General features: G+C 44.5%; 2 protein-coding genes across 4 annotated transcripts in view; both read left to right on the top strand.

The window, feature by feature from the left end:
* Positions 1-8238, top strand: part of si:ch211-14k19.8 (mucin-5AC) — a 15561-nt gene extending 7323 nt beyond the window's left edge. For 2 of the 3 annotated variants that reach the window (XM_047333956.1, XM_047333955.1), the window contains 5 exons: positions 1693-1914; positions 2010-2169; positions 2257-2740; positions 2910-3025; positions 8009-8238. In XM_047333956.1, coding sequence (XP_047189912.1) covers positions 1693-1914; positions 2010-2169; positions 2257-2331 — 457 coding nt within the window. In that variant the 3' untranslated portion in view covers positions 2332-2740; positions 2910-3025; positions 8009-8238. Of the gene's footprint in view, positions 1-1692; positions 1915-2009; positions 2170-2256; positions 2741-2909; positions 3026-8008 lie in introns of those variants that run through there. The other variant, XM_047333957.1, reaches the window with a different exon arrangement.
* Positions 8087-12119, top strand: actb1 (actin, beta 1). The gene is made up of 7 exons (XM_035635975.2): positions 8087-8238; positions 9404-9531; positions 9623-9862; positions 10442-10688; positions 10783-10974; positions 11100-11281; positions 11451-12119. Exons 2-7 carry the CDS (start codon positions 9409-9411, stop codon positions 11592-11594), a joined length of 1128 nt encoding a protein of 375 aa, XP_035491868.2. The 5' UTR covers positions 8087-8238; positions 9404-9408; the 3' UTR covers positions 11595-12119.
* Positions 12120-12949: the final 830 nt, after the last annotated feature.

Below are 12949 nucleotides of genomic sequence, written 5' to 3'. Positions count from 1 at the left end.
AGTTTAACACATACACACACACACACACACACACACACACACACACACACGGTAAACATAAAAAGGCATTTGACTAAACATGACTCCAATCCAGGAAGGGAAAGTCACAGAGATGGACATATCTGCTCATACAGTACATGTAATGACATCAATGTCCACTAGGTGTCACCATCTGGCTGTCGACTGAAGATGTGAGCTGAGCAGTGGATTTTTTCATTTCTTTTTTTTTTTAACTTTTGTTTTATTGAATGTTTATTTTTAATTAGCACGAACAAGCACAGACACAAAGCAAAAACAGGTCCAAGGGCGGCATTTCATCATCTCACGAATGTTGGTTAGAAGATTGTAGGGCGTTAACGTCAGCGTTACCATTTTCAAGGAGAAGCAAAACGTAGAGGCATTACATACGCGGCTATATCTTCCTGTGTGAGTCCACACAGATGTCCAGGTGAAGGGCATGGCAGATCTGTCCGACTCCTCTCAGTTGAGCTGTGGACTGTTGCTAAGTGTTGAGACAAATCCGTTTGAATGTTGATATTCACCCTCTAGACTTGCAGACAGCCCTCACTGACCTCATTGTCACACACACGCTGGTGCCTTCGCTGTCATCACATCAGGTCCTTTCACGGTGCTGGGCCGCGAGGGGATAAAAAGTCTTTTGACAGGACGTCAGACCTCACTCACATCCACAGTGATGATTTCAAATTTCTGTCAACCCTCCTTAAAATTATTTTTCTGGAAAGTTTTTAAAAGGTAGGCCCCAAACCACTTCAAATCAGTAAGCTTGTACATCCGAAACAAAGATTATGGCTCAGACATTTTATGCAGATACCACATTTAGACTAGTACTTTCACAATATTATCATAATGAATTTCCTGTCATAATTCATATTGCTATAAACAATGGGTTATTGTTCTCCATATGTCCTCTTACAGGCCCTTCGTCTGCTCAAGTGCAGACACATGGATTCAGTCACATGAAGCTGCACTAGACGAAGTAGAGTGGGACTGCAACAGAGCTCATCCACCCCTGGAGTGACACACTGTAGTTTCATCCTATTGCCAAGACTAAACTATGATAGTGGGTAAAGTTCAGAAAGGAAGTGTTAAGTCTGCCGATCTCTTGACTTTAATCAGAATGGTGACAGAAACAGAAACAAAAAAACATCCAGTGAGCTGCAGTTCTGCAGATAGAAACACCTTGTTGATGAGAGGGGTTAGAGGAGAAGAACGGTCCGACGGGGGTTGGAGTTGGCAGAAAGGCTTCAGTAACTCTCCCGAATGACCAGCAGAGGACAGTTCTACCGATTTCTATCGAAGTCTGTGAGAAAATGAATCTATTTCTCACGCGATTTGAGTTTACGTTTCAAGCATCTTGTCGAACTTGCCACAGTTCTACTATGGGTGCATGCCTCAGTTTCCTCTGATGGTGCTGAGAGCGCGGCTCATACAATCTGTCGAGGTGCTGCTTGCACTCCTTGTGCCTCGTGCTCTTTATGACGCTGGCTATATGTTCGGGGTTGTCGCCATGGGCCCGTTCTGATGCTTCCCTGGTGGTATTGCATGGTGGATGATACCGTACAGCCTGCAGTTTTAACTACAACCTGCGTCCAATAGAAGCAGACGGATCAAATATTGTGTTCCCCTTGAATACATATATATAACCCCCGTTGTGATCTGTTGTGTGTGCAGTTATCGCAGGTTCAACCACTTTGATGAACTGTCGGGTCGGTTCTGGTTGCGCTCGTGGGCCGGATCAGCCGACTCGATGGACAATCCTGCCTTCACGCGGTCCGACGAGTTGCTGCACCTGCGGGCGCTCGACCGTCCCTGCTGCTACCATGACGACACACTGTCTCTGGCTTCCACCAGCCCCAGCCATGGAACACACATCAACACAATCTACCCACACAGGTACACACACACACACTATTTACTCTCATCCACACATACTAAGACACTGCCTGTGTAACCTTTAATAACCCCATGGCTCTCTGTATGACCTGTAGCTCTCAGTATGGCTGGAGGGGAAGTGGAATGAGTGTGGGGGATGGCGTGTTGGACTCGGGTAAGGCCAGTGACCTTTCCGTCTGTAGCTGGCCTGTGGAACCCATTCACTGGACTCCGTTCCCCCTTCTGCAGCAACTGGCCTCCAACAGGACACCCACAGTGAGTGTTCAGGTTTTGTGGCGGCTTGAAAGAGAATTGTTTGGTGTCATCATGTGACGATCGTGTGCTGTTCCCGTGTGAAACCAGGTGAGGGTTTCGAGGCCTCGGTCCTACTGTGAGGGCATGGAGCTGGTAGACCTGGGGAAGAGCTGGACTGCTTGACACACACACACACACACACACACAAAGAAGAATCAAATCTGTTCTTACACTGGTATTGACTTCCTACAGCTAAAATGTTCTTTTTGTAATAAAAAAAAAAGTGAAACAATAAGTGTATTTTCTTTTCTGTTGCTACATTTTCCAATATGTTTCTAAAGAAATTGTGTGAGAACATTGCTAACTCTGTCCTGTTTGTATCAGGAATAAAGACTGGGAAACGGGGGCAGAGATCTGTCAGAAGGTTAGACAAGTGTGTTAATAAGTGAACCTTGGAGATGCTTAAATGTAAACTACACACAGAAACAACCCTGATTGGCCGACAGCTTCGAACCTAGAACCTTCTGCTCGTAAGGACACAGTGCTATCCACTCCACCAACCAAGATTCAATCAAATGCAACAAAATAACAGGTATTATTATTTATTTGAATATAGAACAGAAATTAGAATTTAGTTGATGTTGTAGAATAAAAACAACAAATTTCCATTATGACGCAAATGTGACGTCCTCCCCGTTGATGCAATGATCAAAGGACCAAATATACACACACACTCCTGTGATCTTGTCGCATATAAACAGGTAGTGGAGAATCCCATTTGGATTAAAGCAGACACAGAGGCGACACACTTGAGCACATTTGAAAATCCCAAACTGGACCGAGACCACCACCCAGAAAGACCGGCACAGTTTCTGAGGTATGTCTGAGACCAACAACACTCTGGGTATTTGCTCTGACGTTTAATCCCTTTGGTTCGGAGTTGGTTTGTGGCTCTCCCCGGTGGGAGGCGGCCACCAGGGTAGATAGGGTATACCTGCTGTAAAAGGAGTACCACACACACATCACGATCTGTGATCTCATCGCATATGACAGGTAGTGAATCCTCTCAGAACTCCATTCCAACGTAACATCTCATGTATTTTCTTTGATTTGACACTTTTAAAGCATTAAAATGCTGCATTTCATTGAAATCAGGTTAGGGGTTTTGGTTAGGGGTAGGGATGGGACGATACCACTTTTTCGTGTCCGATCCAATATCCATCCTGCAACATTGAGAATCTGCTGATACTACTCTTGATTCAATCTTTTCCCCACTCGTGAAATCAAAAATTAATAATGCATTGTTATAGGATACACATTGCTTAACCAAGCCATCTAAAACCTCATACTCAACTGTAAGGCAAATAATCAACTCCCCTAAATTAAGACACGAATACATAGCCAGCAACATGGCTGAGTTATGGAATGCTGCTGTTTTATTTCTCACAGAACTTTTGGCAGAATGTTTTATGGTAAGCACCGTTCAAACAAGCAAAAAACCAATTGAACTGTAAACTGTTAATTAAATAATAATAAATTAACGTCAAAATATGTTGCCGGGATTGTCTTTCAAGGCTTAAGAGATATGTACAGTAAATAGGCATTTATTTGGTATTTTTACTGTAATGTATCGGATCCGATTTTACTTAGGCCAATATTGTCCCGATACCGATATGGACTTCCCTAGTTAGGGGTACGAGTCAGGAAAGGGTTCGTTATCGTTTCAAACTAAATTGAACATCAAAGGACAACTTTGTTTAAAAAGAGGGCCAAAAGAAAAAACAGGCTGAATGTTTTTTGTAGAGTAACATACAGCATTCACAACTGTATGATGCGAACGTGAATTCATCTCCTCTGATGCAATGATCAAAGGGTCAAAGACGCACAGCTAGTGAATCCTCTCGGAATCCCATTTGAATCATAGCAGACACACAGAGGCGGGACACTGAGTAACTTGAGCACATTTGACAATCCAAAACCGGACCGAGACCACCACCCAAAAAGACAGGTACGTCTGAGGCCGGCAACACGGTACCGGGCGGAAACACGATGGGAATGAGCTTGTTCAATGGTTCACCGCCTGCGCATGCACATTGTCACGTCTCCTGGAATTCCACAGATGGAGGGCAACGACCTTACCTCTCTCTTTGATTTTACACTTTAAAGTTTTTCAATTCTGTGTTTAGTCTGAATTGGGCTAGGGTGAGTAAGAGGAAAATACATTGGGTTTTAAAAACAAGTAATCACTTCAGTCTAACAAATAATCACTACGCCTACCTCTCTCCTTTGGCTTTTGGACTGTATGACTGAGACAGACAGTTGGATTTACATTACCTGGCATAACGCTGGCACAAGCACCGGAGCAATGGAGTTTGAAGGCTGAATGTAAGAATGAATGTAATGTAATGATCTCGGTGTTTTGTGGGGGGTTTTGACGGAGGATTTCCTCTCTGTCTGAATTACTATCTAGTAATATTACATTTCCTACAGTATTTCCCATGCCTTCCTTTCTCTCTCTCCTTCTGCCTTTTGCCACACCTCCTCTCAGTGCTGTGTATGAACCTCGGCAGGAATGCGATGCCATAAGTGGCCGAGAATGACCGGTAGAGAGTGAAACGGGCAAACTATGTACACTGACCTCATCCTGCACTCCTATAATTGTCCCTACCCTGGGAAAATGAGTACGGGAGGAGTTGATTTCGGAGTGAGAAGATATGTGGCATATACAGGAAACTAGTGAATGTGTTTGAGAGAGAGAGAGAGAGAGAGAGAGAGAGAGAGAAAGGGGAAGAGCTACAGATAGGAAGAGGGATGAGTGAAAAGTGGACAGAAGCTACCTGCTAGCTTCTTCCATATACGGACTTAGTCAGAGCTGAGAGCCAGGCCTGTGTGTGTGTGTGAGCGAACAATGCAGGGTGTGTGTGTGTGTGTGTGTGTGTGTGTGTGTGTGTTGTAAGGCATGCATGAGCCAACTTTTGAAACTGCTTGAGCAACGGGATGACTATCCAGAGGAAATGATGAGGACTTACTCTAAGGGATGAGTTAGTGAGTACAAAGTTTGAAAAAAAAAAAAAGAATAAATATAATAATAAATATATGTGTATTTGGGTAAAGCAAAATAAAGCAACATGAACATTAATTCACAGGAACATGCGCACAAACACGTGCACGCACGCGCGCGCACACACACACACACACACACACACACAAACACACACACACACACTTAAAAAGGGAGATTCATTCATTTCCTCAGACTGGTCACATGACCTGAGCAGAGCATTCTTCCCCCCATGTGACGTGCTCCAATATCTCCTTATATGGACGTCATCCAAAGGAACTCTTAAAGGGATGGTTGTCCTATCCTGGGTGTAACACTTGGTATGTGTGTGTGTGTGTGTGTGGGGGTGTGTGTGTGTGTTTGTGTGTGTGTGTGTGTGTGTGTGTGTGTGTGTGTGTGTGTGTTTGGGGGTGTGTGTGTGTGTTTGTGTGTGTGTGTGTGTGTGTGTGTGTGGGTGGGTGGGTGGGTGGGTGTGTGTGTGTGTGTGTGCGTGTGTGTGTGCCGCAGGACCAGTCTGATCAGCTCATTGTGTGTGTGTGTGTGTGGCGCAGGACCAGTCTGATCAGCTCATTCTGTGCTGTCCTTAGCTGCCCCATAACTGAGGACATATGGGCATATGTGTGTTTTGTAGGTCTGTGTGGTCACTTCCTGCACGCACCTGCAGAAGTGAGGCCCTGTGAAACCTACTTCCTGTCTCTTTTGGTGAACCAGCACCCATATATCCTTATTAGGAACCCGTAGCGCCAATGAGAACTCCTAGTGTAAGTTTATGATTCTTTGTCCTGTGCCCTTATTGAGTTAAAGCAGCACCCCGGCCCACCCTCTTAGTCTCTGGTCAATTTCTCAGATGATTTTTTTGCATGATCTTAGAAGTGCGTGTTCTCGTAAAAGTAATGTCACATCCAAACAGGTATTTCAGGTTACAGTCGCCCGAGTGCATGAAGTTGTGTGTGGCATATCTGGGCGTGAGCAGGTGTGTTCATACATGTCGAGGTGTGTCACATTTGCGTAGAATACTTTCATAACAGGAGTTGAAAAAACCAGTTCCATCTCAACACCAAATATGGATATGATCGGGACGGTGACAACTGTTTAGCACAGGTCATTTAGGCACGAAAAAAGGTAAACCTATACCCCCTCCACCAACTTTCACATAATCGGACAAGTGATGAGAGATAAGAGATTTAAAGCCCACCATATGATAGCTGTAAACATACAGTACCATAGCTTGACCGCATGTATTGCTGTCACTTTACTCTGCATGTGCGCGTGTGTGTGTGTGTGTGTGTGTGTGAGAAGAGCAGGACCAGTCTGAACAGCTCATTCTGTGCTGTCCTTGGCTGCTCCATACCTGAGGACATTTGGGCATGTTTGTGCCTGTGTGTTTGTAGGCGTGTGAGTGGGTCACTTCCTGCATGCACCTGAAGATGTGAGGCTCTGTGAAACACTACTTCCTGTCTCTTTTGGTAAACCAGTTCCCCATATATCCTTATTAGGAACACGCAGAGCTGGTGAGAACTCCTTGTGCAAGTTCCTGATTCTTTGTCCGGTTGCCCTTATTGAGTTAAAGCAGCACCCCGGCCCATCCGCTTATAGTCTCTGGTCAATTTTCTAAGATGAGCTTTTGCATGATTTTACAAGTGCATGTCCTTAAAATTTTTTAAAATAATAAAAAATATTAAGAATTAAGTATTTCATCATAAAGACACCCAGTGAGGGAAGTTGTGTGGCATATATCTGGGCGTGAGCAGGTCTGTCCATACATGTCTGGGTGAGTCACATTTGCGAACTGACATACTCTCACAACAGGCCAATTTAAAACCAGTTCCATCTCAACACCAAATATAGGTGTATGATCCACCTGTTCATGACAGGTCCTTTAGGGCAGGAAGGGTTAATCTACCCCCTCCACCCTCCATTCTAATCCCTCTAACTAAAGTGATAAGAGACGAGAGATTTACAGCCACCCGTATGTTTGCTATAAAACATAACTCTGCTTGACCACATTTGTCATTAATACTTTACTGTGTGTGTGTGTGTGTGTGTGTGTGTGTGTATGTGTGTGTGTGTGTGTGTGTGTGTGTGTGTGTGTGTGTGTGTGTGTGTGATGTGTGTGAAACGGTGGTATGCCAAGGGCAGACGCGTCAGTCAGGGTGTTAACAGCGCTGTCAGTGACCCTGAGATTATCACCCCATGTCCTAGCTGGCATTACTAACCACAAATATCTTGTGACAAATGAGAAAAATTGCACTTTGCCGCAAACGCATTAGCCGTCCAGAGTTTAATGTACTTTCAAATTCTGTAATTCCTTCTCACCCTTCAGTTAAATTAGATTTAATAATGGATATGTTTGTCTCTGCACTTTGATAATCCCTTCAATGCTCACAGACAGAACATAGGATATAAGCATGGGTTTGTCCAATCAAATTGGTGGTTGAGAGTTATGGGTAACCATGACAATGTCTCCTTCCCAGTATTGGTGATATTCATAACTCATGAAAATTAATGAATCTCAGCTCTACATAAAATGCAATACCAAAAACAGAAAAGCACACATATGCTGACTCTCATGCTTTGCAGCAAGAGTTCTGTGATTTGATTTGTTGCCCATGTATGTGTGTGCGGTGTGTGTGTCACACACACATGTATATTAATCAATCACCATTGCGATCATACTGATGCACGAAGACGATGAAATAAAGGATGTTTGACTGAACACGCGACAAGCCTAGACCGATCTTTTTTTTTTTTTGTTTTCGGTTTTCACGTCGCTTGTTTCTGGCTTGTCGGGTCGGGAAGCGCACCGCCGTCATCTGCATGCGCCACACCCAGTGGACGCGGCACGACCAATCAGAGGCCGCCGTGCGGAAAGTTCTCCTTTTATGGAGAGGGGGCTGCAGCGCGAGCGCCGATAAAGCCCTGAGACTCACTGGCCGCCGTCGCAGTCGAGTTCAGACGCTAAGTCCCGCCGGATAGTACCGCTCATTCACAGACCTCCCTCCAGCCGAGAACCAACCCCCCTCACACAGGTAAGACGACGACTTGCTTTAACGAGGACGATTTCTTTTCTTTTTTTTCGTATTTACTACTTGTTTTTAGTTGGATGTTTTGTTACGTGGTATCCTGAAGGCGGCACGTTGCGTTCAAGTCCTCTGGTTTTTACGGGTAATGCGGCTCCGGCGCAAGTTGCAAGCAGCTGTTGCAACTTCAAATTCAACTCCGTCATTCATTATGTCGTTTTTCTTTTTTTTTAATTTTCTTCCCGATGCGTTACGTTTTTAAAATGAGAGATGAGAGAAGCTGCCACCAACGGTTAAAACGTTACTAGGAAGAAGAAAAAAACGGGTTTTTCACGCTTGTCGTCCGATTTTTAACGCACCGGGCGTAATTAACCCGGCTGCGCCATGATGTCATCGTTCCATCAGTTAGAAGAAATCTGGCTCCCTTTTTTTTTTTTTTTTTTTAGAAAGAAAGAAAAAAGAAAAGGGCTTGACCTTCTCGTGTACATGTAATTGGACGGTTTTACACGGTTCTCCACACACACACACACACACACACACACACCGAGACAGATAATGGCAGCTCAGACCGGATTAAACTTAAAACGACTAACTGTTAAGTACAAGCGTAGACAAATGTCTGCCATGCACTAATTTGACATGCATGTCTTAATGTCTGCCCCCCCCCCCCCCTCACCAACATAACCTTGTAACTATGGTCACGACGCAACTGGAAAACGCGATGACCGACGTGACACAAGTTCATTCAGCTCAGCTGTTAAAAGTCTTTTATAAGATATAAAAACAACATTGGCGACAGTCGGTTCGAGATGTGACTGTGAACGAAGGGAGTGGCCGCTTGTCGTGTGTCACTTGAGGGTTTTAACGGCACACGGGCCGGGGCCGCCGCCGCCGTCTCCTAAGCTGCTCTTACTTTTGCCTTATATGGCCATGGCCAGACCGAGGGGAAGAAACTGCCTTTTGTTTCTTCCCAGCTCTGGATTTTGTCGACTGGAACCTGCGCCACTGCGACATCCAGCGTCCGTTGTCTGCAACGACGAGAGTCAAACAGTGGAGTGGGAGGTCTGCCAGATGTGACGCATCATTTGTCACAGAGCATCGGTTTTAACAACCCCCCCCTTTTTTTTTCTTCTTTTTTTCTTTTTCTTTATCTCTCCCTCTCCTCTCCATCCAGAAAAAATGGAAGACGAAATCGCCGCCCTCGTTGTTGACAACGGATCCGGAATGTGCAAAGCTGGCTTTGCAGGAGACGACGCTCCACGTGCCGTTTTCCCATCCATTGTTGGACGTCCCAGGCATCAGGTACGCACCTTACCCCGACACATTATATATCCGACAATTCATTATTTATTTACTTTGAATTTGTAATCACCTTTTTTCTTTCGTTTCCCAGGGTGTGATGGTCGGCATGGGCCAGAAAGACAGCTATGTCGGCGATGAGGCGCAGAGCAAGAGGGGAATCCTGACCCTGAAGTACCCTATTGAGCACGGTATTGTCACCAACTGGGACGACATGGAGAAGATCTGGCATCACACCTTCTACAACGAGCTGAGGGTCGCCCCCGAGGAGCACCCCGTCCTGCTCACAGAGGCCCCCCTGAACCCCAAGGCCAACAGAGAAAAGATGACCCAGGTAACATTTGGCTGACGCGCCTAAAAAAAAAAAAAATTCCCTTCAGTCAAGGAAACCTGTTCGGCTCTATCTTCCTGGCCCCGACAATGGGAAACCATGTTGCTTCGCAGGCTTTTCTTCTTCTCAAACCATTTCCTCTCAATCCATTTCCTCCTGCTCCTTCAATCCTCCAGGTTTCCTCTGTCCTGAGCTGATCTTTTCACCTTCTGCGGATGCTTCAGGTCTCTATCTCGCTGCACTGATGCATCAGGAATGACGAGTTGCAGCATGGTCACTGCTGTTTTTTTATTTTTTAAATTGGGCGTGTGTTGGATTTGACTAAAATATGATGATAAGAATCTAACTACACTGGTGTCTGCATGATGCAACCGATGATATTAGAGCAGTTTATTGCCCTCCCATCTTGTACAGTTTACATGACCAAACTAAAGTACAGATGGTTGAGTGGTATTAACATGGTGTTTATATTTGAAACTAAGCTCCACTGTGATCTTGATCTTTCTGCACTAACCAATACCAGTTTACTACAGATAACTTTTACTCACTGATTAACATTTTTTGTCTCCCGCTCTCCTCCAGATCATGTTTGAAACCTTCAACACCCCCGCCATGTACGTGGCCATCCAGGCTGTGTTGTCCCTGTACGCCTCTGGACGTACCACCGGTATTGTCATGGACTCTGGTGATGGTGTGACCCACACAGTGCCCATCTACGAGGGCTACGCCCTGCCCCACGCCATCCTCAGGTTGGACCTGGCTGGCAGGGACCTGACAGACTACCTCATGAAGATCCTGACCGAGAGAGGCTACAGCTTCACCACCACAGGTTCGCAGTGCTGTCCTTGAAAAACAAGCTTGATATTTGGCGCAAGGGGAGAAACAAATTAAATGACGACCAAATGTCTGTTCTTCTCCCTCAGCCGAGCGTGAGATTGTGCGTGATATCAAGGAGAAGCTGTGTTATGCCGCACTGGACTTTGAGCAGGAAATGGGAACCGCTGCCTCCTCTTCATCCCTGGAGAAGAGCTACGAGCTGCCCGACGGACAGGTCATCACCATCGGAAATGAGAGGTTCCGTTGCCCAGAGGCCCTCTTCCAGCCTTCCTTCCTCGGTAAGTAACCTCATGGAAACACTCGTTAAGGCAGAAACTGATTTTTTTTTTTTTTTTATATATATTCCACTGCAACAAGACTCCATACATTTGCTAACATTTTACTTCATACCTTTCTTCCATAGGAATGGAGTCTTGCGGTATCCACGAAACTACCTTCAACAGCATCATGAAGTGTGACGTGGACATCCGTAAGGACCTGTACGCCAACACCGTGATGTCTGGAGGAACCACCATGTACCCTGGCATTGCTGACCGCATGCAGAAGGAAATCACTGCCTTGGCACCATCCACCATGAAGATCAAGGTAAAAACTCTTCATTTGCACGCATCCTCCCTGAGGCAATGATGCAAAAAACAGAAATGTCTTTACTACTGATAATGCTGCATTAAAGCCCTATTTCCATTTACTTGTACTGCATTTTAATGTAGAGTTGTTTGAAGTATTTCTAACACTTCCATGTTCCTCCCTGCAGATCATTGCCCCTCCAGAGAGGAAGTACTCTGTCTGGATCGGAGGCTCCATCCTTGCTTCCCTGTCCACCTTCCAGCAGATGTGGATCAGCAAGCAGGAGTACGACGAGTCCGGCCCCAGCATTGTCCACAGGAAGTGCTTCTAAACAGACTGTCGGTCCCCCTCCCAAAACACACACTGCTACAAGCCCAAACGACTGGCTCTGCATACATGCCTGCACCAACACACTGGTGTATGCTGAGCCCACAACACCTCTTCCATTTTCCCTCATCACTATGGCACCATGCCCCCTGATGGGGAGAAACTCTGCTGGAAGTAGTGTCCCAGGCGGTGTGAATGTGAGGAACATGATGTCCATTGTTGTGTTTGTAGGTCATTCCAGATGTCTTTGTTCACCATCTTATTTGCCTCTATGAAGGTCTATTCTCTGGTGGGGCCACTGCCCAAAAGGTCTGTAGTATTGCTTAATATGTAAATTATGTAATCTGAAACTTGTTTTTGTTTTTTGTACTTTCAGCCTTAAAACAATACTTGGTCCAGTTTGTGTTTGTCATTATGCAAAAGACAAAGCTTCTACCTTGTATGGAGGTGTAAGGTTTGTGCATGGGGCTTCGCGCCTCTTGGTGTACACACAACAACCCAATAAAAAGCGCACATGTCTGAGATTCCAGTCTGCCTACTTGCTCTTTATTCATCTTGCCACACAAATCAAAGAAAGATTATTTTCTTATTGTATCCAACTTCACATGTCAAATGACAAGTTTAGACACGTTGCATACGATCTTTAAAATAAAACCACATTCAAGTAAAACTTATTTTAAATTAACAATAGCTATTTTTACTGGAAGAACTTCTGAAGTGACACTACGGTCTGCTGAATTGCATGTAGTTCAGAATCTTTGTATTGTACATGCTGGCACACTTAAGATTAGGACAACTATTAAGAAAGCCACTGTAAATAAAAGGACACCTGTGGTTTTACTTCAAGACAACATTTTCTCGTAAAAGTCATGTACTAGGGTTGAGTCTATGGAACATTAAACAAATAACTTTCTCCAATTATTATAGTACTAAATCCTTAAACGGGCATCTAATGATGTAATGATACTTTGACCTACATCAAAAATCTGATACTAAATACAACATAGAAAACCAAAACCGTTACCTGAATCAATCAAACTGGGTGTTCTTAAAGGAGTGAAAAAGCAAACTTTTTCAGGCACTGGTAAGTGTTATCTATCACATTGCAATATAGTACCATGTAGACAATTTATTTCATGAGGATTATCATGAATTACTAATTGGCAATAATGCTGAGAAAACACTACCTGCAGTGTCATATAAGGTTGTAAAAAAAATCAAATCACACTCTCAATTTCATTGAAACGTCGCTGAAACAGTACAGTCCCCTGTTGACTTTTGGTACAGTTAGTGCCCTTTACATACATTACATGCTATCTTATTTGATTATAGATTTTTACATTACATTAATGTAATGTT

Source organism: Scophthalmus maximus, chromosome 8, assembly GCF_022379125.1.
Source record: "Scophthalmus maximus strain ysfricsl-2021 chromosome 8, ASM2237912v1, whole genome shotgun sequence".
Taxonomy (NCBI): Eukaryota; Metazoa; Chordata; class Actinopteri; order Pleuronectiformes; family Scophthalmidae; genus Scophthalmus; species Scophthalmus maximus.
This window is presented reverse-complemented; position numbering and strand designations above follow the sequence as displayed.

Bases quoted from the DNA above. Each gene is read 5' to 3' on its own strand.
- actb1 (XM_035635975.2), top strand. From the start codon at position 9,409: ATGGAAGACGAAATCGCCGCCCTCGTTGTTGACAACGGATCCGGAATG. The intron at 9,863-10,441 runs GTAACATTTGGC...GCTCTCCTCCAG, and splicing joins ACAGAGAAAAGATGACCCAG to ATCATGTTTGAAACCTTCAA. The intron at 10,975-11,099 runs GTAAGTAACCTC...TTTCTTCCATAG, and splicing joins CTTCCAGCCTTCCTTCCTCG to GAATGGAGTCTTGCGGTATC.